The sequence below is a fragment of the Schistocerca nitens genome, chromosome 8 (genome assembly GCF_023898315.1).
Source record: "Schistocerca nitens isolate TAMUIC-IGC-003100 chromosome 8, iqSchNite1.1, whole genome shotgun sequence".
In the NCBI taxonomy this organism is placed as follows: domain Eukaryota; kingdom Metazoa; phylum Arthropoda; class Insecta; order Orthoptera; family Acrididae; genus Schistocerca; species Schistocerca nitens.
In genome coordinates this window covers 100,230,151-100,255,755 of record NC_064621.1, presented here as the reverse complement: position 1 = coordinate 100,255,755, position 25,605 = coordinate 100,230,151, and the positions used below count along the sequence as shown (strand labels likewise).

General features: G+C 42.2%; 1 protein-coding gene across 3 annotated transcripts in view; it reads right to left on the bottom strand.

The window, feature by feature from the left end:
• Positions 1–11,655: 11,655 nt before the first annotated feature.
• Positions 11,656–25,605, bottom strand: part of LOC126198470 (cytochrome P450 4C1-like) — a 130,184-nt gene continuing 116,234 nt past the window's right edge. For all 3 annotated transcript variants that reach the window (XM_049934816.1, XM_049934818.1, XM_049934817.1), the window contains one exon: positions 11,656–15,183. In XM_049934816.1, coding sequence (XP_049790773.1) covers positions 14,746–15,183 — 438 coding nt within the window. In that variant the 3' untranslated portion in view covers positions 11,656–14,745. The remainder of the gene's footprint in view (positions 15,184–25,605) is intronic.

The following is a 25,605-nucleotide window of genomic DNA, read 5'->3' as shown; positions in this document are numbered from 1 at the left end:
CCTGATTTTTATTCAGGCTTGCTCTCATTATCAACCGCTGAGTCAGAACTGCTTCTCCGATGCCTTTACCTTCCACAAACCGAAACTGATCGTCATCCCTAAAACCAAACTGATCGTCGTCTAACTGATCCTCCGTTTTCTTATGTATTCCTCTGTACGTTATTCATGTCGCCAAATTGGATGCGTGAGATGTTTAAGCTCATTGACAAGTCTTCACCCTCGCAGAGGCCACCAGAGTAGTCTTTCCACCTATCCACTCTCGCCTTTGCATTTAACAGAGGATTTCCCATTGCATTAGTAATATTACTACCATTCCTTTTAATTTTACCGAAGGTTGTTTGCACTTTTCTACATGATAAGTCAGTCCTTCCAACAATCATTTCTTTTTCGATTTTTTAACATTTCTCAAGCAGCCATTTCGCCTTAGCTTCCCAGAAGTTCCTGTTTATTTCACTCTGAAGTGACTTGTATTTCAGTATACATGAATTTCCCTGAACATTTTTGTATTTTCTACTTTCATCGATCAACTGAATTATTCCTCCTGTTACCCATGGTTTTTTCACAGTTACCTTCATTCTACCTATGGTTTTCTTTCCAACTTCTGTGATCATTCTTTCTAGAGATATTCATTCAACTGAACCGCTAGCTGAGCTAATCAATATCACAGTGTCTAGAGCCTCTGTGAACTTTCTTCATTCTTAGTATGTCCATATCCCACTTCTTTATTCATTGATTCTTTCTCCCATACCATTTTCTTCTACACCCTCCTTTACAGCTGCATTCCAATCCCCCATGATTACTGGATTTTTATCTCCCTTTGCCTACTCAATTAACTGTTCAGTATCCTCATATACTTTCGCTATATCTTTATCCTGTGCTTATGACGTCATCATCTATCGTTGTCGGCGTTGGTCTACTGCTGATTCTCATGAGAACAGCAACCAACACAGACAACAGTAGTTCATATACACATGCCAACGTCGCAGACAGAGGACGGAGAGATGTAGAAAGTATATGAGCATAGTAAATGGGTAATTCAGTATAAGCAATTAGTAGTACAAGCCACAAATAATGAAACTGCGCCGGATGTTATTTTCTGCGTCCTAGCTACGGTATTTGACTGTGTGACTCATAGTATTATCCTAAACAAACTGAAGTTTTGAGGGATTGACAGCACAGGCAAACAATGGAAATTAAAGCAAAGAGTTGTACGTAGTAACTCAATCAATGTCGTCTGGGGACATTACTCTGATTAGGGAAAAATCACGCATGGGGTTCACCAAAATCTGAGATCTACTATTGTTCCTCGCTTATTTAAGTGCTCTACCGTCTAATACATAAAAAGCAGAGTTAGTTCCTTTTATGGATGATATTGGTATTGTAATCAATCCAAGCATACGTACAGAAACTGAACAAATGGTAAACAATGTAATTAAAAGTATAACTGACTGGTTTCCTGCGAATGGTCTCACCATCAATTTTAGAAATTCACGACATATTCATTTCTGCACGTCTAGGGGTAATACACTAATGACAAGTGTGCACATGGTAAGAAAGTAATTAATAGGGTGTAAACAAACTTCTTAAGTGATCGTGTTGACGAGAATTTGAACAGGAAAAACCACATTTTGGAACTCCTAAAACAAGATAGATCGGCCACATTCGCTCTTAGAATCTTTGCAAATGTCTGAGAGAGACAATTTAGTAAGCTGACATATTTTGCAGATTTTGATTCAATAATGTAATGTGGAATAATGTTCTGGAGTATCTCATTTTTAAGAAAGAAAGTCTTCATTACTCAACAACGTGCTGTAGGAATAACATATGGTGTTCACCCACGACCTTCTTGTTGATGGTTCTGCTGACTACTGCTTCACGGTATATTTATTCCCTCATGAAGATTGTTGTAAACGATACACTGCAGTTTAAGAGGAATAAAGACGTACACAGCTACAATGCCAGAAGGGAAAATGACATTTACTCCATATTAACGTCGTCTTTGGCAGAATAAGGGGTGCACAGTGCTACAACTAAAACTTTGATAACTTACGTAGGGATATAAAATGTCTGACAGACAACAAAGTAAAATTTGAAAATAGACTGAAGAAGTTTCTCATTAACAATTCCTCCTATTCAATAAAAGAACTACTGTTATTGTAATGAGTAAAGGAATTGCGGGTAGAAGTCACTGACTCTGATCTGTATGTTGTTGTTGTTGTGGTCTTCAGTCCTGAGACTGGTTTGATGAAGCTCTCCATGCTACTCTATCCTGTGTAAGCTTCTTCATCTCCCAGTACCTACTGCAGCCTACATCCTTCTGAATCTGCTTAGTGTATTCATCTCTTGGTCTACCTCTACGATTTTTACCCTCCATGCTGCCCTCCAATACTAAATTGGTGATCCCTCGATGTCTCAGAACATGTCCTACCAACCGATCCCTTCTCCTAGTCAAGTTGCGCCACAAGCTCCTCTTCTCCCCAATTCTATTCAACACCTCCTCATTAGTTATGTGATCTACCCATCTAATCTTGAGCATTCTTCTGTAGCACCACATTTCGAAAGCTTCTATTCTCTTTTTGTCTAAACTATTTATCGTCCACGTTTCACTTCCATACATGGCTACACTCCACACAAATACTTTCAGAAACGACTTACTGACATTTAAATCTATACCTGATGTTAACAAATTTTTCTTCTTCACAAATGCTTTCCTTGCCATTTCCAGTCTACATTTTATATCCTCTCTACTTCGACCATCATCTGTTATTTTGCTCCCCAAATAGCAAAACTCCTTTACTACTTTAAGTGTCTCATTTCCTAATCTAATTCCCTCAGCATCATCCGAATTAATTCGACTACATTCCATTATCCTCGTTTTGCTTTTGTTGATGGTCATCTTATATCCTCCTTTCAAGACACTGTCCATTCCGTTCAACTGTTCTTCCAAGTCCTTTGCTGTTTCTGACAGAATTACAATGTCATCGGCGAACCTCAAAGTTTTTATTTCTTCTCCATGGATTTTAATACCTACTCCGAACTTTTCTTTTGTTTCCTTTATTGCTTGCTCAATATACAGATTGAATAACATCGGGGATAGGCTACAATCCTTTCTCACTCCCTTCCCAACCACTGCTTCCCTTTCATACCCCTCGACTCTACTAACTGCCATCCGCTTTCTGCACAAATTGTAAATAGCCTTTCGCTCCCTGAATTTTACCCCTCCCACCCTCAGAATTTGAAAGAGTGTATTCCAATCAACATTGTCAAAAGCTTTCTCTAAGTCTACAAATGCTAGAAATGTAGGTTTGCCTTTCCTTAATCTATTTTCTAAGATAAGTCGTATGGTCAGTATTGCCACTCGAACATAATACGTGTTCCAAAATTCTACAACTGATAGACGTTAGAGATATAGGTCTATAGTTCTGCACATCTGTTCGACGTTCCTTCTTGAAAACGGGGATGACCTGTGCCCTTTTCCAATCCTTTGGAACGTTACGCTCTTCTAGAGACCTACGGTACACCGCTGCAAGAAGGGGGGCGAGTTCCTTCGCGTACTCTGTGTAAAATCGAACTGGTATCCCATCAGGTCCAACGGCCTTTCCTCTTTTGAGCGATTTTAATTGTTTCTCTATCCCTCTGTCGTCTATTTCCATATCTACCATTTTGTCATCTGTGCGACAATCTAGAGATGGAACTACAGTGCAGTCTTCCTCTGTGAAACAGCTTTGGAAAAAGACATTTAGTATTTCGGCCTTTAGCCTGTCATCCTCTGTTTCAGTACCATTTTGGTCACAGAGTGTCTGGACATTTTGTTTTGATCCACCTACCGCTTTGACATAAGACCAAAATTTCTTAGGATTTTCTGCCAAGTCAGTACTTAGAACTTTACTTTCGAATTCATTGAACGCCTCTAGCATAGCCCTCCTCACACTACATTTCGCTTCGCTTAATTTTTGTTGTCTGCAAGGCTTTGGCTATGTTTATGTTTGCTGTGAAGTTCCCTTTGCTTCCGCAGCAGTTTTCTAACTCGGTTGTTGTACCAGGGTGGCTCTTTTCCATCTCTTACGATCTTGCTTGGCACATATTCATCTAATACATATTGTACGATGGTTTTGAACTTTGTCCACGAACCCTCAACACTATCTCTACTTGAGACAAAACTTTTGTCTTGAGCCATCAGCTACTCGGAAATCTGCTTTTTGTCACTTTTGCTAAACAGAAAAATCTTCCTACCTTTTTTAATATTTCTATTTACGGCTGAAATCATCGATGCCGTAACCGCATTATGATCGCTGATTCCCTGTTCTGCGTTAACTGTTTCAAATAGTTCGGGTCTGTTTGTCACCAGAAGGTCTAATATCGCCACGAGTCGGTTCTCTGTTTAACTGCTCAAGGTAGTTTTCAGATAAAGCACTTAAAAAAATTTCACTGGATTCTTTGTCCCTGTCCCCCGTTATGAACGTTTGAGTCTCCCAGTCTATATCCGGCAAATTAAAATCTCCGCCCAGAACTATAACATGGTGGGTAAATCTACTCGAAATATTTTCCAAATTATCCTTCAGGTGCTCAGCCACAACAGCCAGGGGGCCTATAGAGACATCCAATTACCATGTCTGAGCCTGCTTTAACCGTGACCTTCACCCAAATTATTTCACATTTCCAATCTCCGTCAATTTCCTTCGATACTATTGCGCTTCTTATCGCTATAAACACGCCTCCCCCTTCACTGTCCAGCCTGTATCTGTGGTATACATTCCAATCTGAGTTTAGAATTTCATTACTGTTTACATCTGGTTTCAGCCAACTTTCAGTCCCTAGTACTATGTGGGCATTGTGACCGTTTATTAATGAGAGCAGTTCTGGAACCTTTCTATAGACGCTCCTGCAGTTTACTATTAGCAGATTAATATTCTTATTCCCTGTTGCATTTTGAATACTCCTACCCTGCCGCGTCTCAGAAGGCGTCTTGTCGGGCCTAGGGAGGGAATTCTCTAACCTAAAAAACCTACATGTGCACTCCACACGTACTCCGCTACCCTTGTAGCCGCTTCCGGCGTGTAGTGCACGCCTGACCTATTCAGGGGGACCCTACATTTCTCCACCCGATAGCGAAGGTCGAGAAATTTGCACCCCAGATCTTCGCAGAATCGTCTGAGCCTCTGGTTTAAGCCTTACACTCGGCTCCAAACCAGAGGACCGCGATCGGTTCTGGTTCAAAAATGGTTCAAATGGCTCTGAGCACTATGGTCATCAGTCCCCTAGAACTTAGAACTACTTAAACCTAACTAACCTAGGGACATCACACACATCCATGCCCGAGGCAGGATTCGAACCTGCGACCGTAGCAGTCGCGCGGTTCCGGACTGTAGCGCCTAGAACCGCGATACTACCGCGGCCGGCGATCGGTTCTGGGAACGATACTACAAATAGCTCTGATTCCACCCTGCGAGCGAGGTTTTCCGCCTTCACCAACTCCGCCAACCGCCTGTATGAACTGAGGATGACCTCTGAACCCAGACGGCAGGAGTCATTGGTTCCGACATGAGCAAAAATTTGCAGTCGGGTGTACCCAGTGCTCTCTATCGCCGCTGGCAGGGCCTCCTCCACAACTCGGATGAGACCCCTCGGCAAGCAGACAGAGTGAACACTGGCCTTCTTCCCCGACCTTTCTGCTATTTACCTAAGGGGCTCCATCACCCTCCTAACGTTGGAGCTCCTAATCACTAATAAACCCCTTACCCCGTGTGCCTGCTCGGACCTTGCTGAAGGAGCGGCCACATGTCCACTCACAGGCAGAGCGGGCATGGCACACGGCCAGCCTCCACATCGACCCACCGCCTCGTGCGCCGTGAACGCCGCTGAACCCGCCACTCCCCTTGGGGAGAGGGTGGCCCAACCGCGCCCGGTACCCGCGAAGATGTCTCGACAGCAGGGGCAGTGGGTGAAGCACGTAACACCTGGGGTGTACCATGCGACGCACCAGGCTCTCCACTGCCGCTACACTCCGAGGCAGCAGCCTGAAGACGGCTGACCGCGGCTATCAACACGTTCAGCTCTTCGCGAACAGTGGCCAGATCCTCCTGCGTTCGTACACAGCAGTCACACATTCTAACCATCCTAAGAAATCAATTTACTGTAGAGAGTTAATCAACTTTTAACTAGACTGCTGATTCAGTAAAGGCGGCTGATAGTTGACTAAACTGTGGTTACTAGACACTTCTTGTAGAAAACAATGAAAATAGCACTACCTGTCTCTGGACTGTATTCAAAAAAACACTAGCACTACTGGCACTGTGGCTGACTAAAGGGACTCTCTCTGACTATTCAAAACAAACACGAAATCTATGGAACACTATTACTAGCACTCGACAATTAAAGCTTCCTAGAAGCAAAAACACACGGAAGAAGAAGTGACAAGTAAGAAAAATACAGTTAATACTTAAATTAACGTAGCTCGCTGCACAGCAGACGTGACGCAGACGGCAGTTACGACGACGACAGAACATGTGAAGTAAGAGAGAAAGGCGTAATGTTGATTTTATTATAAAATGCCACTACCGTAATATGTCGACGAGATGCTGAATACATAAAACGACGTGATCAACAGTTGCTCGCAACAGTTCCGTTGCAATCGGGAGAATGTGTTTTGCGTTTTGCGTACTCACCTTCAGATCAGGTAGAGTCCGAATGTCTTCTTTTATGTATCCCCAGAGCCAAAATTCACATGGAATCAGATCACGTGATCTTGCAAGCCGTGCACCTGGAGAACCTCTAGGTATCACACATTCGTGGAAGGTTGCGTTTCACTGGGCAAGGGGCATAGGTGTTGCCTCTTTTTGCATGAAAACAGTGATTGCCATGCAGTTGCGCTCTTCCAAAGCAGAAATCACCTGTTAAAGGAGGTTTCGACAACTTACAGACGTCACAGTACACTTGACAGGCCCTCTGGCTGTGTTCTCTTCAAAGAAGAACGCATGGAAAATACACACACATTTCACACAATGGCGGGAAGTGCAAACTGCGAGTATGTTAGCTCTACAAATATAAACGAAAATTGAACGAAAAATGTACGACATACGTAAAAATCAGTGAATACTGCAATTGTAAATGCATTGTGCGTTATATTATAACTCCAAGTGTCCGGAAATCCGTTCTAGAAATAGTGAACTACTGGTATGTATATGAAGTCAAATGAAATGGCTCACGAGTGTGATGTGCGCAATGTTCTACCACACGGAAATACAGCCGTTGAAAGTGAAAATATGCCATGTAAAAATGTGTAGCAGATATTGAACATTTAAAAGAGTGCATCATAAGTATGCAAGCAGCGATTAACACTTTAAAGAATGACCTAAGGAAACTTCGAAATGAAAATACTGAATTGTTAGGTTATCTGAAATCGAGTTCACCAATCAAAACAAAACCTACAAAAACTGTAAACAGTGAGTAAGGAAAGCAGAATGAATGGATCAGAAGCAAAAATACTTGTGTTATGAAGTGCCCTGATAAAACCAACAGCGTTAATACAAATGAAAAGTGTAAAAAAAGCGGTCGACCAGTGCCACAAAAAAATGATACACAGTGAAAACAAGAGACAGAACGTATTAATTCTTTCTGACAGCCATGGTCGTCACTGTGCAAAAATTATTATCAGTTCTCAAAATCATAAACACTACATCTCTTCTGTTATAAAACATAACGCACAGTTAAAGGACGTGGTTTGTAACATAGACGGGAAGACGAAAGAATATACGAAAAATGACAGTGGAATCATTCTAGGTGGGACAAACGATATCCTAAAGAAATTTCAGGCGTGCCTTGACAGATTCTCTTCATAAGACAATACACACAAAAGTTATCATGTGCACAATTCCGTACAGATAAGATGTACCAAAACTGAACAACAGAATCTATACTGCAAACGAATTCTCAGTGAGCACTGCCAAAAATTATGAGCATGTAATGGTAATGGACGTTAATACATTCCTCAGTAGAAGCGATTATACAAAGCATGGATTTCACTTGCGAATGGAAGGGAAAGAGAAATTATGTAGACATTTACAGCTAGCATTAGGTGCCAATCTGCAAATACCATGTGAATACATACAATGTGAAGACCTTTCAGCAAACATGACAATGAAAACACAAGAAAAATCAGCAGCAAAAACGGACTTATCCAACTCGATAGTTATGAAAGTTAACCGAGGAGTCGCAAAAAAGAATTGTACTACATCTTCATCACTCAAAGAAGAAACAAAACTACCATCAACTAAACCAGGCTATGATACTGGCAAAAGCATCTAACCCAAAAAAAGCAACTGAACCAAGTTCCACAACCGAAGATATTCAAGATACAACAAGAAGAACTGGGCACTGGAAAGCAGAAGCAGTACCCCACAGGAAACTCAATAAGGACATCAGAAGATCCAGTCTCAAAATTATCACCAAGGACATCTAATTTTACATGAATCAGTGAACACCAACAATCAACTAGTACCACCTCAGCAACAGGAGGAAGTTCAGCAATTCCAGTGAGAAGAAATGTAAGGCGACCGTGTCATTTACAAGATTTTTTATTCCCAGAAAGCCTCAAGACCAAATTAGGATAACTAGTGCACCTATCAACACCACCTCCAGTCGCAGTCCTTGCAGCAAAAACAGAAACCACCTCAACATCGACCACACAACTAAAATGACCAAAGAGATGGAGAATTGCCCCTTTTCACCATTAGGACATTTTCTTATGACCAATGGAAAAACCAACTCACACTTCAAGATGAGGATGAAGATTTCCCACATAATTTGAATTCAGGAATAAAGATAAGTGGTCAACCAAGTACAATCAGAACAAACCTAAAATCTCACCAGGTCACTCTTCTTCATTAGAATATACAGTCTTAGGAATAAAGTAAGAGAGCTGGAAATCTTGCTATCGAGTGAACTCAGATATGTTAATATACTTTGCTTAACTGAACACTGGCTAAAAGAAAATAAGTTAAAGACAGTGAAAATAACGGATTATGTGTTAGCAGCACAAACTTGTAGAAATCAGTTTACATGTGGAGGGAACTGTATATAAATAAAGAAAGATATCAAATTCAATAACTTAGACAATGTTGAATCCTTAAACACTGAGAAAGATTTTGAAATGTTAGGCATAGAAATTCCAGCATTCAAGTTAATTGTAATATGTTTAATAGATCTCCAGATACCCACCTAAAAAAATTCAACACTCGGCTTGATACTTTACTAAATAAAGTAGTAACAAGTCGAAAAACTGTTCTTATATGTGGAGATCTAAATGCAAACTTTAATAAGCTAAGCAATTCAAAATCTGAGCTGATGAACATATTAACAGCCAATAATTTGGAGATTACAATCCACTCCCCTACACATGAAATGAATCATTCTAGTACTACTATAGACCAAATAATAATTATCTCCAAAACAAAATATAAATCAATTGTAATTAAAGCTGGACTGGCAGACCATCATGCACAGGCTATAAGCTTTTGTGTAAACACTAATCCATACTATAATTATATGAGGAAGACTACACACATGGGCAGAACTTTCAGTAATACTGCAGTACAAACATTCCAGAATTATCGCCAACAAGAATCATGGGAGCTAGTGTATAGCACAGAAAATATTTCTCATAAGTTTCAGGCATTCATGAATATTTTTAAATATTATTTTGATCTTGCTTTTCCATTGAAAGCCAAAACAACCCAAACCACTAAAAGCAACAACTGGATTACTAGTGGTATAAGGAAATCGTGTGCTAGAAAATGGTAGCTTCAAAATATTGCAAGAAGCTACAACACAACTCAGGAGTTTGATAGTTACTTTAAAAAATATAAATCTATCTTAAATAAAATAATAAAGGAGGCAAAGAAACGAAACAATGACAAATACATAGAAGAACAGAACCAAAGCAATCTGGCAAGTTGTAAAGAAAGAAACCAAATCTTACAAAATCAGAGTTAATAATATAGTGTTAAAGGCTGGCTTGGGAAACACTAATAACCCACAGGAAGTAGCTAATATGTTTAATAACTATTTTATAAATGTAACAGAGAAACTACTACAACAGACCTCTAATAGACAACAGCATACAGTAACAGAGAAAAAAGTCTCAAGCACATCAATGTCTCTGTACCCAACAAATGTAGAAGAAGTACAGGTTACAATAAGAAGTCTCAAAGTGAAACACTCTTCAGGCGTAGATGATATACCTGAGTTCATTATAAAGAAATGTGGGGACTTATCACTGAGCCCTTAACTTACCTATGTAACCTATCTTTTGCTACAGGAACTTTTCCTTCATGTTTGAAAATAGTAAAAGTAAAGCCATTATGCAAGAAAAGAAACAAAGATGATATTTTCAACTACAGACCACTGGCACTTCTATCTGTTTTCTCAAATATATTAGAAAGGCTTTTCAATAAGAGACTAACAGACTTTAAGAAGTATAATGGCATTCTGTCAGAATCTCAACATGGATTCAGAGCAAACCGTTCAACCGAATCAGCAGTTAACTACTTTCTATTAGAGGCACTGATAGCATTAGACAACAAAAAATTTACCATGGGCATATTTTTGGATTTTTGAAAGGCATTTGACACCATAAATCATGACGAATTGCTGCACAAGCTAGAAAATCTTGGCATTAGGGGAACAGCTAACAACTGGCTCAGCTCTTATCTTACGAACAGAGAACAATATGGGGAAATAGATCAGGAAAGGGATAATGTCATTAGGAAATATAATTCCAAGCTACTGACTTTTAAATATGGAGTGCCACAAGGATCAGTAATGGGTCCTGTTCTGTTCTTACTCTATGTAAATGACCTAAACATAAGCAATGACAGCAGCAAAAAAATTCAATTTGCTGATGATACAAGTGTTCTAAATACAGGAAACTCAGAAGAAAATCTTGTAAAAAACCACTGACAAGCTAACATGTTACTTTGATGACAATGACTTAATAATAAACACTGAAAACAAATGGTTCAAATGGCTCTGAGCACTATGGGACTTAACATCTATGGTCATCAGTCCCCTAGAACTTAGAACTACTTAAACCTAACCAACCTAAGGACATCACACAACACCCAGTCATCACGAGGCAGAGAAAATCCCTGACCCCACCAGGAATCAAACCCGGGAACCCGGGTCTGGGAAGCGAGAACGCTACTGCACGACCACGAGCTGCGGACAATAAACACTGGAAAAACTGTAGCTATGGATATACACACAGCACAAACAAAAACTCTGATATCATCCAATGTAGAGCTATAAGGACAGACAATTGCCAAAACAGCCTGTACCAAGTTTCTTGGACTTCATCTACAAGACAACTTGAAATGGAAAGCACATATTGAGCAAATGAACAAAAAATTAAGTACTTCTTGTTTTGTGTTATATACATTGAAAAATTGTACCAGCTACAACATCCTTCAGTGTGTATATTATGCAGTTGTGCACTCTCACCTCCGGTATGGGATTATGTTCTGGGGAAATTCTGGAGATGCCATCAAAACATTCAAAATTAAAAAAAAAATATAAGAATAATGAAAGGAGTAGATAATCGCAAATCATGTAGACCATTGTTTCAAAAAAGGATGATCCTGTCACTTCCTTGCATATATATACTTGAAAATATAATGTATTTAAAGCAAAATGTACATACAAAAAGACCACTCATCACTCAAAATAACACAATACACAGCTATGGTACAAGACAAAAATTGGATGTACATGTTCAAAGCGCCAACACAAAGTTATTTCAAAACGGTCTTATCCATCCTAGTATCAAGCTATACGGTGCCTTACCAGATTCCATTAAACACATACAAAACATTGGTCACTTCAAATCTAAATTGAAGTCGTACTTGGTTGATCACTGCTTTTACACAGTAAATGAATACCTACAAAAACAAATTTTTCTATTCTAAACCAATGTAGTCTCATTCAGAAGAAAATTTGTATTTTATCTCTCTGTATATAGCGTAACAACATTTATTTAAGTATTCATCATTAATTGATATATTAATGTGTGTTATTATGTACAAAGGTATATTATATGTAAAACTGTTAATATTAACATAAAAATCCAAATATCTCTTGCACATTGTGCAGCTGTAGATGAAATGGATCAATAAATCAGTATGGAGAATATAATGGCTCTTCATGCACAACACAGTTTAACAATTCCCAAAATTCGGCACTTCTGTGTATTCACTGTAGCCTGTAGTGTAAAATATGCCTCACCAGTCCATAGAATATTGCCTGGCTACATTTCATCAAAGTGAACAGCAAATTCAGAACATTGCTGCAGATCATGACGTTTTAGTTGCTGCACCGTTTGTACGTTGTACAGGTACCAGTGTAAAATAGACCACAAAAATTTCCATATTGTTGGCCATGGGATAGATAATTCTCGTGACATTCAACGAACACTAGCGCTACCTGGGGCACATGCTGCTTGGTCAGTAACAGCAACAGAAAACTCATCAGTATCTTCCAGTGGGACAGGATGCCTTTCTCTTCTAGGTACCACGCAAAGCTCATCCATGTTTTCGAATTTCATTGTTACCATCTAAACTATTTAATGGCATCGGACCTCTCCTGAGACTTTTCATTCATCAAGACTCTCTCAATGCAGTACTGTAATGATTTCCATTCACATAAAACACTTTCTCTAATAGTTCACAATCCCTTCTCTATAGCCATACCATTCACTCACGTTATGGCTTGTCAAATGACAGCGTGGACCTCATACCTCTGAACAAACAGTGTACAGGACCTAGCGCCCACAATCGGAACTAATGTGTTCTCCAGCGTAAATTGGTTCTTCATTAAGGCGTTAACATATCTACCATGTTTCACTGCCATACGATAATCATGGCCCACACTAGACCTCCATGAGTAGCTCCACTTGAATTATAACCACCTAGAATGTGGAATTAAGCGAGGGAACCTCAGGATATTAGAACTACTAGCTCCAGCTGTGTGGAAGCTGATCCTATGTGATAGGATATCATGCAGACAGGAAGGAAACTCTGATCAGCTGGATGGTATGTTGCCGTGTGGGGAGCTTTTCCTCCAGGTCCTCCCAGAAGCTGTGTGGGAGGAACTGGGAAAGCCTCAGGATATGGAACAGAAGGACTTCCATCTCTGGCAGTGTGGCGAATAATCCTACATACTAGGGCCTTGCTGAGGCTCAGAGCACACACTGATCGATTGGATGATGTGTTGGATGATGGAGAGCACATTGTCCCCAAAGCTTGTCCAGTACCTACACTGTGCAGAAACACCATCGTGATGTTCACCTGGAACACCTTCAGTTTCAGTAGCTTGGAGGGTGGTCTTATGTGCTGAGATTCTGAACAGACACAAAAGAAAACCTGTTCGATTTGATGATGTGTAGGGTGGTGGACAATGGACTGTCCTCCAGGTACTCCCAGCGACCTCAGGATGTTGGCCAGGAGGATATTCATCATCAGCAGTGCTGTGATCCTGCAGAGGCATGCAGGTGACTGATCAGCTGAATGGTGTGTAGGTGGCGAGGTCGTTGTCCTCAAGATTCTCTCAGGAGGTGTGCAGCAGCAAGAAAAATCACCTCAGTGTATTGCCTAGAAAGTCCTTCAGCTTCAGCAGTGCGAGGGGTAGTCCTTAGCTGCTGGACCTGTGCAGAGGCACGCAGGAGAGATCAGAACCACTCTGGAATATTTGACAAAAAGACCTTCAGTATTACAGCGAATGGTTCTATATGCCGGAACCCTGCAGATGCACGTAGGAGGCCTAAAAATCTGGATGGTGTGTGGCTGATAGAGACTGCATTGTTCTCCAGGTTCTCACAGCAGCAATTTGGAGGAAAAGCGGAAGCAGCGCAAAAAAATGTTGAGGAAGACCTCCAGATCTAGGACTGTGGTGTGTGGTCATATGTCCTACAATCCAGCAGAGGCCCTTGGCTTTTAGTCAGATCAGTGTAATCCTTTCCATTAAATATCTCTTTATTGGCGACAATACATTACATCTCTGAAAAGATTTTTAAATGCTGCGAGCGACTATCTCTACAGCCATCTAAGTATTAGCTCCAAAAATTCAACTTACAAAAACAGAAAAATCAAAATGTTCGCAAGTTAGCAGACATCTGCAAAGCCAAGCAGATAAAATTGTCATCGATCATACTTCACAGTATACAGGATCTTGGGAGCAGTTACAACTAAAGTTACTGGAATGCCCAGTAAAAAAACAATTTATTAGAGGTCCCAATGTATTTAGAGTGTGTCATTTTGATTTTAATGTTATTATAAGTTCAGTTTCTGGAGGTGGATGACTATGGTGATAGTTGTAGGTACGTATGCACATTTAGGATGTTTAGAAGCATTTGTAGACAGATGTACTACAGCGTGAAAGATATCAATGAAGCTACAGGCCATTAAGCTGTTTAGACTTAAATGGTCTGTAGCGTGATGGAGAGCACATTGTCCACCGAATCATCCCAATGGCTGTGCAGCAGAAAGGTGAAGTGTCTCAGGATAGTGGCCTGGAATATATTAATTTTCAGCCGTGAGGAGGGTGGCCAAACGTGCTGGAACCATGCAGAAGCTTGCAGGAGACTGTGCTCCATTTGACAGTGTCACTGACGGAGACTGTGTTGACATTCTCAGGACCAGGAATGAAAACCATCTCAGGGCATTTGCCAATATGACGATCACCAATGTTAAGGGTGTTCTATGTGTTGCGGCCATCCACAGGAATGCATGAGACTCTGATTGGCTTGACAGGGTTTAGGCTGAAGGCGAGCGCACTGTCATCCAGATCCTCCCGTTGGCTACATGGCAGGAAGCGGAAGCGCCTCAGTATGTCTGACAGGTAGACTTTGAGCTGCAGGCGACTGTATTGGGAACCCACGCAGCTGCGCGCTCCCAACCCAAATGGCAGGTAGGTGCATGCATGCTCCTTGCCGACGCGGTCCTCCAAGAAGCGCGAAGGGTCGAACTGCTGTGGGTCCTGGAAAAACTGCGGCAGGCGGTGTGTGAGGAAGGGCATCACAAGAAGCAGGGTACCCTCAGGGACCAAAACCTTCCGTCCAGTCCCTCCAGACAGCCAGAGGTCTTCTGTGGCCATCCGAGGAAGTATTGGGACCGTTGGGAACAGTCTCAGTGTCTCCTGTAGGTCACACCAGAAGAGACTGAAGATACACTGATCGAAAAAAAATCGCAGCTCAAAAAAATAATTAATGTAGAGTAATGAAAGGTCAAGAATACATTTGTGTACTTAATATGTTTAAGTGATTAACATTGCAAGACCACAGGTTAATGTAAGCGCGAGATGAGCGATTGCATATGTGAAATGCCGATACATTAATAATAGATTTAATGGTCTGTAGCCTGATGGGAAGCACAGAATATTGAATGTAAGTATGCAAATATGCAAGCATTGTATGTGGAGGTGCCAAATTTTAATTTTTTGGATGAGATTTCATGCCTGACGTACTTGGTCGGTCAATACAGGAACGATTAACGCTGGTTGTGGATAACGCTGAAGATTTTGCAGGATGATGTCACATACGTGCTCGATTACAGACACAACTCGTAAATGAGCAGACCAAGGCTACCTGTCGATAGCCTGGAGACCATGCTGGGCTGCAACAACGATATGAGGGCGAGTATTATCCCTTTGGAAAACACGTCTTGGAATGCTGTTCATGAATGGCAGCACAACAGGTCGTACTATCAGACTGACGCTTGACGCTCATATTTGGAGTCCAGGGTATATGGTATAACGTTGAGAGTGCTCCTGCTGTCGTACGAAAACGCACTTCAGACCATAAATCCAAGTATAGTGTGTCTTGCATGCTGACAGGTTGGTTGCAGGCTCCTTCTAACCAACACACAGCCATCACTAGCACCGAGGCAGAACCAGCTTTCATCAGAAAACACAGCAGACCTCCACCCTGCTGTGCAACGAACTCTAGCTTGACACCGTTGAAGTCGTAAATGATGGTGGTTTGCGGCCAGTGGAATGTGTTCTACAGGGCGTCCTCGGCGGGGCTCTCCTTGAAATAGAAGATTTCTAACAGTTTGTTGTGAGTTTGTGGTGTCAACTGCTGCTCAAATTGCTGTTGCAGATGCAGTGTGATATGCCAGAGCCATACGCCAAACACAATGGTCTTTCCCCTCAGTAGTGCCACATGACTGCCCGGAGCGCAGACTTCTTGTGAATCGTGTACAGTGGCTACATTCCTGCCAAACCTTTAAGCAATATTGCAGAAGGAACACCGAGGTTCTTGCAACCCTATTACTCGACCTCGTTCAAAGTCAGTGAGCTGTTGACAATGCCATCTTTGTTGCCTGAAAGGCATTCTTCACCATCATCATCTCACTATGTCTAACCTTAACTGTAAATAACTCTCACGACCGTTACAATGTGTATTTAAAGTTAACCTGATCTGCAGCCTCATAGTGGCAGTACTGGTGCCACACTTATGCGACGGGAGCAAAATATTAATAGATGTCATATTCCAGATGGAGAAACACGCCTACCAACTTTGTTTTATATCACACAACTGCTTCTTTGAGCTACAATTTTTTTCCCGTCAGTGTAGGATCTCAAGTTTTACACCGTGTTTCCACCACCAGATGGACAGGTAAACAAATTCCTTAGTTCTGGATGTAATACAAGTCTTTTACTATAGGTGTGTTAAATACGAGTATATACTCAGTCGCTAAATTACGTCGTGGGGTTACGACGATGTTCTGTGGGCATAAATGCCCAATGCAGCTGCCGACTGCTGGGCAGAAGCTTACTATAGCAGTAGCTGAGACGAATGCCTGTGAGTGATGCGTTGCGATAGGGGGAGGGGTGGGAGGTGGACCGTCCTTGCCCTCGCTCCCTGCTCCCTGCAGCCTCAGAGCTGCCCATGGTGTGTGCTGTTGGCCATCCGAATCAGTTGCCTTCCTAGAACGATTCTGTGCCACACTTGATGTGTTTCGTTGCTGCAGTGTGTGTGGTTGCCAGTCTCCTTTTGTCTTTTATTTACAGCTTCAGTGCCAAAGAGGAAAATTCTTGTGAAACACGTATTCAGACTTTATGTCCCATTAATAAACAAGAAAAAACCTGGAAACACCTGCCACTGACAACATTTTAAATAAAAAATAATAATAAACGCATTTATGAAATTTCGCACAAGGTATCAATAGCAATAGCCCACAAGCAAGCCAGATCCTGCAACCAAAGTCACACAAATGACGAACATGATCAATATTATTGCTGGAGAGTCAGCACGCAGAAAACCTGTGATAAATTAGTATATTTACATCACTCGAATCTCATTAACTGAGTAACAGTTACCTACATTAGAAATTTTCTGTAATAATGTGTAATAATCTGCTCTACAGTGCACAACGAACTCTCTGCAGCATTTCTGTTGCACATATTCCTCTCAGCAGCGAGCGCTATTCGTCAGCATCAGATTCATATTATGGCCAATATTCGTGTCTGAAAGCAATTATAGCTGCTGCAAGTACAGGGTGTTTCACGAAGAATGATATGATTTCAATACTCCATATTTATTGATAAAAATATGGTACAAACATGGGATGAATTGTAAAATACTCACAAAAGCTTAAAGTCTTAGCTACATCGTTACAAATGATGTATGTGTGCACCAGCAGTAGCATGAACAACATCTAGACGAGAGTTAAATACTCTGCTTTCTGACAAGTTTTTTTTTTTTAAGTCTTGTCATCTGTCTTCTGAATGGTTTCATGCGGCCTGCCACGAAGTTATCTCCTGTGCCAACCTCTTCGTCTCAGTAGCACTTTCAACCTACGTCCTCAATTATCTGCTGGATGTAGTCCAATCTCTGTTTTCCTCTACAGTTTTTGCCCTCTAGTACCATGGAAGTCAGTCCATGATGTCTTAACAGATGTCCTATCAACCTGGTCCTTCTCCTTGCCAGTGTTTTCCACACATTCCTTTCCTCTACGATTCTGTGCAGAACCTCCTTATTCCTTACCTTATCAATCCACATTCGTCTGTAGCACCACATCTCAAATGCTTCGATTCTCTTCTGTTCCGGTTTTCCCACAGTCCATGTCTCACTACCAGACAATGCTGTGCTCCAAACGCACATTCTCAGAAATTTCTTCCTCAAATTGAGGCCTATGCTTGATACTAGTAGACTTCTCTTGGCCGGGAATGCCCTCTTTGCCACTGCTAGTCTGCTTTTGATGTCCGCCTTGTTCCGTCCGTCATTGGTTATTTTGCTGCCTAGGTAGCAGAATTCCTTATCTTCATCTACTTCGTGACCATCAATCCTGATGTTAAGTTTCTCGCTGTTCTCATTCCTGCTACTTCTCATTACTTTCGTCTTTCTGCGATTTACTCTCAATCCCTGTTCTATACTCATTAGACTGTCCATACCACTCGAGCAGATCACGTAATTTTTCTTCACATTCACTCAGGATAGCAATGTCATCAGCGAATCGTATCATTGATGTCCTTTCACCATGAATTTTTAATTCCACTCCTGGACCTTTCTTTTATTTCCATCATTGCTAATTCGATGTACAGATGGAACAGAAGGGGGAATGACTACAGTCTTTTCTTACGTCCTTTGTAATCCGAGCATTTCGTTCCTGGTCGTCCACTCTTGTTATTGCATCTAGGCTCTTCTACACATTGTGTATTACCCGTCTCTCCCTATAGCTTACCGCTATTTTTCTCAGAAATTCGAACATCTTCCACAATTCTACGCTTTTCCAGGTCGACAAATCCTATGAACGTGTCTTGATTTTTCTTTAGTTTTGCTTCCATTATCAATGGCAACGTCAGAATTGCCCCTCTGGTGCCTTTAACTTTCCCAAAGCCAAACTGATACTCAACTAACACATCCTCAATTTTCTTTTCCGTTCTTCTGTATATTATCCTTGCCAGCAACTTGGATGCATGAGCTGTTAAGCTGATTGTGCGATAATTCTCGCACTTGTCAGCTCATGCTATCTTCGGAATTGTGTGGATGATATTTTTCTTAAAGTAAGGCGGTATACTGCCAGACGCATACATTCTACACACCGAAGTGAATAGTCGTTATATTGCCACTCCACCTAATGATTTTAGAACTAAATGGGAGATGAACACACTTCCTTGACATATCCCCACAAGGAAATCTCATGGTGTCATGTTCGGTATTTTGCAGGCCAATAATACAGGACAGTGGCCCGGGGTCCCCTCTAGATGTTGTTTATGCTGCTGCTGGTGGACACAAAGAGCGTTAGCTATAGCGTAGGTAAAGATTTCAGATTTTGTGAATATTTTGAAATTCATCCAGTGTTTGTATTACGATATTATCAATAAATGTGGAGTTTTGAAACCAGGTCATTCGTTTTGAAATACCTGTATAATGGGTAGAGTTTTAGTATTCTGTCTTATCTTAAATGAGTTCAAACTTCTTTGCAATGTATATCACGTTATTGGGTAATGTTGATACTCCTGGTCTAAGAAAATCGGCTGGTGGTTGTTTGGGAGTGCCCTTTTAAAATTTTGATTTATGATTTGAAAGTAAAGATGCACAAAGAACAAATAATGATAAGAAATTATAATACAGAAAATACAATAATGTTTTGTAAAGACGGTTCCTAAGAGCCATATCAGGATATCAGAAGCAAAAAGGTAAAAGTGACTTTTCCCATAAAAATGAGATAAGTGCATCCAGAGCATGGTAAGGCATCTAAAATTGTGGCAAAGGGATACAAGCGAAACTCCAATCTTTGCTGCTCACCAATGATGAAAAAGAAAACTGATTACAAGGTGTCACGAAACAGGTACATTGATATCGTCTTGTATTGATTTTTGATGTAGCATGTTATCAAAATAACTTATTTATGATACGTGAGAGAAGGAAGTGACCAAACCGATGGGAAATATGTTCAATTATGGGATAATGCAGTAAACAGTACTCTTTGTTATTTTGCTTCTCTATAGTAGCCATAAAAGGCATGGTATTAATGTAGCATTACCTAAATGTTTTATTATAGCTCTAAATAGCAACTTTATGATAACTGAAATGATAACAACCTATGATAAAGCATTATAGAGAAAGTGTAAGTCAGATTTTTCTTAAATCGCAATATTCTGTAAGCAAAGGGATAAAGGTGCATATAAACTTCCACGATTTGTGGTACAAAACTGATCATTTATGTTAACATGTTATTCCAACATGCAAACAGAAAATGCTAGAAAGTAGTTTTGTGTCTAATATACAAAAACATTGAATTTCCATCTGGAAATCTCATTAGAATTCCGAAACCTTGTGAACTTTAACTGAAGTTTTATCAGTACTAGAAGAAGTGTACTCATACCCCTTTGTTTCTGACCCACTCCTATAAATTGAAAGAGTAAATAAAAATCAGTGAGGGATGTCTATGGTACTTGGCTAGTTTCGCAGTGCTCTAATATTGCTGAAAATATCTTCAAAAATACGTCGTCGACATATAAAACGCGATGTTTACCCAAGAGTCACAATGTTATTTACCACCGCCTTGCTGCTAAGAAGTTGTCAGCTGAGGCAAAGAGAAGTAACGCGACCGAAAGGTGACTTGTTGGTGTAAAATGCATACCTGTGTGTGTGTGTGTGTGTGTGTGTCTGTTTGTGTGAGCACTGATCATTTTGGAGAAATCTAGGCACTAATGGGTTAAACACGAATGAGACAAATTGCTTCTAGGTTACCTTAGTTCTTCCTAGCTGCATCTTACGGAAGCCATCTTGCAACTGCTGTTACTGTGGTATCGATAGCTACGATGCCACGGCGTAGGTGCAAGTCAGTAGGTTGGAACTACAACACAGACACCGACGACAGCGCCCTCCAGCCGGCGCTGTGCAGCTCTACGAGCGCCGCTCCAGAGTCTGCCCATTTGATCAAGAGCAGACGGCCAAGCAACTTAGCTTCTACTTCATTGGGGGCTACCTAGCTAGCCATGAATGATAGTTTGTCCTACTACTAGAACTGTTAGCTTTGATACATCCGGCTTCGTACGTACGGGCTCATCTTTACAAAAAGTTACGTATGTCATTGACTATTATTCTCTGTTAAATGTACTTTTACGTTAAAAGCAGTACCGAGATCTTTACCTCACCTGCTCCTACTCGCTTCCTACATTCGGCCTACCCTTCAGTTTACAGGAGCAGACCATCGCGCCGCCTTCCAGGCGGGATATAAAAACTGGCGACGAGCAGGTACTCAATTTTTTTCCCTCTCCTCTTATCTCTTTTTTTTTTTTTTTTTTTTTCTCGGTACTGCTTTCTCTTCCTGCTAGCCCAATGTGACTACGTGGGCTAGTGTTTCCGCCCTTCACTCTAAGACTTTCATTTGTATCAACCATGGATTCGCCACAGGAACACGCGTCGCTGTCCGATCTTGTACGTTTTCAGGCTCAACAAATGATGCAACTGCTTGCTGCCGTAAATGGCCTGGGTACACGACAAACTGCAGTTGCTTCGACACCTCCGGCGTCTCCGCCTGTACCACCGCCTACGACGCCTCTGGCGCCGCCATTTCGTGCCTTCAATCCTGACAATGAACGCTGGCCAGAATACATTGCCCAGCTCGAGGCACACTTCGCAGCGTACAACATACCAGGTACAGCGCGGCTTGCCTTTTTCATTGCTAATGCGGGTTTTGTAAAATTGTGTGCTCGTAAAATTGTTTCGCACCAGCCGCCCAGAAACTAAAACTTACGATGAAGTGATTGATGCTTTGAACTCCCACTTCCGTGACAGTGTAAATGTGGTAGCTGCACGCTACAAATTCTTTCGTCTTCGGCGTGGTCCTACTCAGTCACATAAATCATCGTTAGCGGACCTTCAGGGACTAACTTCTGTTTGTGACTTTAATTGTTCATGTGGACGCTCATATGCAGATATGATTAAAGACGCTATTGAGCAGAATGTGGCAGATCACCGCATCCGCAAGCAAATCCTCATATTTAAAAACCCGTCTTTTCAGGAAGTAGTGGACTTGCTAGACAGACAAGATACATTAGACATGGCTACTTCCGCTTCGACGTGACCCCGGGTGTGTGTACTGTTAGTGCGGCACAACACGTGCCCTCCCGCCCGGCCACAGCACGGCACGCCATGCCGCGCCGCTCGCGCACCACTAATCAAGTTCCCAGCCAGACACCTACTCAGAAACTGAAATCATGTCCGAACAGCTTTCCTGTCCACCCACGGGACAGTTGCCCATCCCATCAAGCACAGTGTTATTTTTGTAGTAAGAAAGGACATGTGCAAGCTGTGTGTACTAAGAGAAACTCTAATTCACAACCTGTCTCCCGTTCGCGTGACATGCGTGGGTGTCACTGCAACAGAAACCGTCGTGATCATGATTCACATCAGCCTATGGACGTTAATGCCATTTATTGAAAGCCTTCTGCTTCACGTGCTTCTACAGCTCGTCGTGTGAATCACGTCTTGCCAGACACTTCCTCTCGCATTCAGCGCCATGCGAGGAAACTTTTTGTGACTTTGAACATTCTTGGACATTCTGTTCGCATGCAGCTGGACACTGGTGCGTCAGTTTCTTCACTGAACAAATCAACGTATGACTTGCTTGGTTCGCCCCCGCTTCGTCGTTCGCATTCCACGCTGACTGCTTTTACTGGACAGGAAATATCAGTGCTCGGCATGTGTAGTTTGCAAGCAACATATGGTGCAACAACCCGTGCAGTGTCTTTCCATGTGCTCCGCTCTAGTGATGCTACGAACATTTTTGGCATGGACGCATTTGAACTTTTTGGCCTTGTAATTCAGGACAATGTACTTTGCATCAACACCAGTGATCATGCAGACAATGTCGTCGCACTATGTTATGATTTTGCTGAACTCTTTTCTGAGGGCCGTTGTTGTGCCACAGACTTATATTATAGTTAAAGACAATGCCATGCCTATTTTCCGGCGCGCACGGCCGGTACCGCACGCACTGCGCGACGCCGTAGCTGCTGAACTTAAGCATTTGCAAGACAGTGGTGTGATTGACCCTGTTTTTGCTTCGCCATGGGCTTCGCCTACAGTGTGTGTGAAGAAACCAAATGGTCATCTCCGCATTTGTGCTGACTTTAAGTCTACAGTAAATCCCAAGACAGTGGTAGCTACATTTCCCTTACCGCATCCTGAAGACATTTTTGATAAGCTTGGTGCGGGAAAATTCTTTCCCACAGTTGATTTGCGGGACGCATACTTCCAGATTTCGCTAGGCGAACAGTCGAAGTGCTATTTTTTGATCCACACCCACCTTGGCTTGTTCAAAATTCGCCGAGTTCCGTTCGGTTGCGCTTCGGCTCCTGCTATTTTTCAGTCTTATTTGCTGCAGTTGTGTGCCACTGTCCCTGGTTGTGCCAATTATCTGGACGATATGGTTGTATCAGGTCGCACCCCTGACGAACATTTGCAGAATTTGCGTGCCTTGTTTACTGTACTTTTGCAGGCAGGGCTAAAGTGTAACAGAGACAAGTGCAAATTTTTTCAAACTGAGATTCAGTATTTAGGACATATGATCAACGGACAGGGTATCCACCCCTCACCGCCACATCTCAGTGCGATTAGAGACCTTGCAGCACCCAGGAACTTGAAAGAACTTCAGTCTGTGTTGGGCAAAATTTCATACTATATTCGGTTTATACCAAATGCAGCAAAGACTGCACCGCATTTGCTGCGCCTTCGGCGTAAGAACATTCCTTTTGTTTGGTCTTCAGAATGTGACGCTGCTTTCCACAAGCTCAAGTCTGCTTTATTGAGTGATCGCTGTTTGATTCCTTTTGATCCCTCCAAACCAGTTGTTTTGGCTGTCGATGCATCTTCTCACGGCATCGGAGCGGTTCTCTCGCACCGCATTAATTATGTCCATCGCACGATAGCTTTTGCGTCTAAGTTGCTCAATTCTACCCAGCGAAACTATTCTCAAATCGAGAAAGAAGCGTTAGCTACTGTCTATGGAGTGACAAAGTTTCATGATTTTTTGTACGGTCGCAAGTTCTAATTGGTCACCGACCATAACCCTTTGACGTCGTTGTTTCACCCGTCAAAGCCAGTTCCAGCCCGTACGACACAAAAGTTTCAATGTTGGTCTTCCTTTTTGTCTAACTACAATTGCGAAATCTTGTTTCGGCCTACGGCCCAGCATGGCAATGCTGATGCTTTGTCTCGTCTACCTGTCGGTCCTGACGAAGTGGTTGATTCTTCCGAACTGTCCTGCTTGTTCATTGATTGGCAAGATAAGGAATTAGCTGATGGTTTTCCGGTGGATTTTCATCGCATAGCTTCAGCGACAGTCGCCGATGCTTCTTTGCAGATTCTTTTGCAGTGTATTCGTACTCAATGGCCTCCATCGCCGACGCAGTTTCGTGATCCACTTGTTCGACGTTACTTTGCGCAACGTCACAACTTGTCTGTATACAACCGCTGCGAACTGACAATGGCATTGATAAACAAATTGAGAATTTGCTTGCTAATTGTCGCTCTTGCGCGGAGCATCAATCTGCTCCCCGCCAGCGCTTCTTTGTATGGCCGACTCCTATTGCGCATTGGCATTGCGTTCATATTGATTTCGCGGGTCCTTTCTGTGACACCCGCTGGTTGATAGTTATTGATGCGTACAGCAACTTTCCTTTTGTTGTGCCTATGTCTTCTACTACATCTGCCAGTACTATGCGGGCTTTGACGTCTAATTTTTTGCATTGTGGGCTTTCCTGAAGGGGGCGCGAATTGTCGTCCATGAAGACGAACGCCTCGCCAATATGCCGCCAATATGTTTGCACTATTGGTCGGAGAATGGCATTCACGTATCGCACAGCCGTTACGGCGCCTTTCATGGCTACCAGCGGCGTACGTCGGCCCCATATAATGCCACCCCTAAACATCAAGGAACTTCCACCTTGCTGCACTCGCTGGACAGTGTGTCTATGGCGTTCAGCCTTACCAGGTTGCCTCCAAACACGTCTCCGACGATTGTCTGGTTGAAGGCATATGCGACACTCATCAGTGAAGAGAACGTGATGACAATCCTGAGCAGTCCATTTGGCGTGCTGTTGGGCCCATCTGTACCGCGCTGCATGGTGTCGTGGTTGCAAAGAGGATCTCGCCATGGACGTCAGGAGTGATGTTGCACATCATGCAGTCTATTGCACACTGAGTCGTAACACGACGTCCTGTGGCTTCACAAAAAGCATTATTCAACATGGGTGTGTTGCTGTCAGGGTTCCTCCGAGCCATAATCCATAGGTAGCAGTCACGCACTGCAGTTGGGCGGCCTGAGCGTGGCATGTCATCGACAGTTCCTGTCTCTCTGTATCTCCATGTCCGAACAACATCGCTTTGGTTCACACCGAGACGCCTGAACACTTCCCTTGTGCCACTTCCTGGCACAATGTGGACGTGATCGAACTGCGTTATTGACGGTCTAGGCATGGTTGAACTACAGACAACACTAGCTGTATACCTCCTTCCTGGTGCAATGACTGGAACTGATGGGCTGTCGGACCCCCTCCGTCTAATAGGCGCTGCTCATGCATGGTTGTTTACATCTTTGGGCG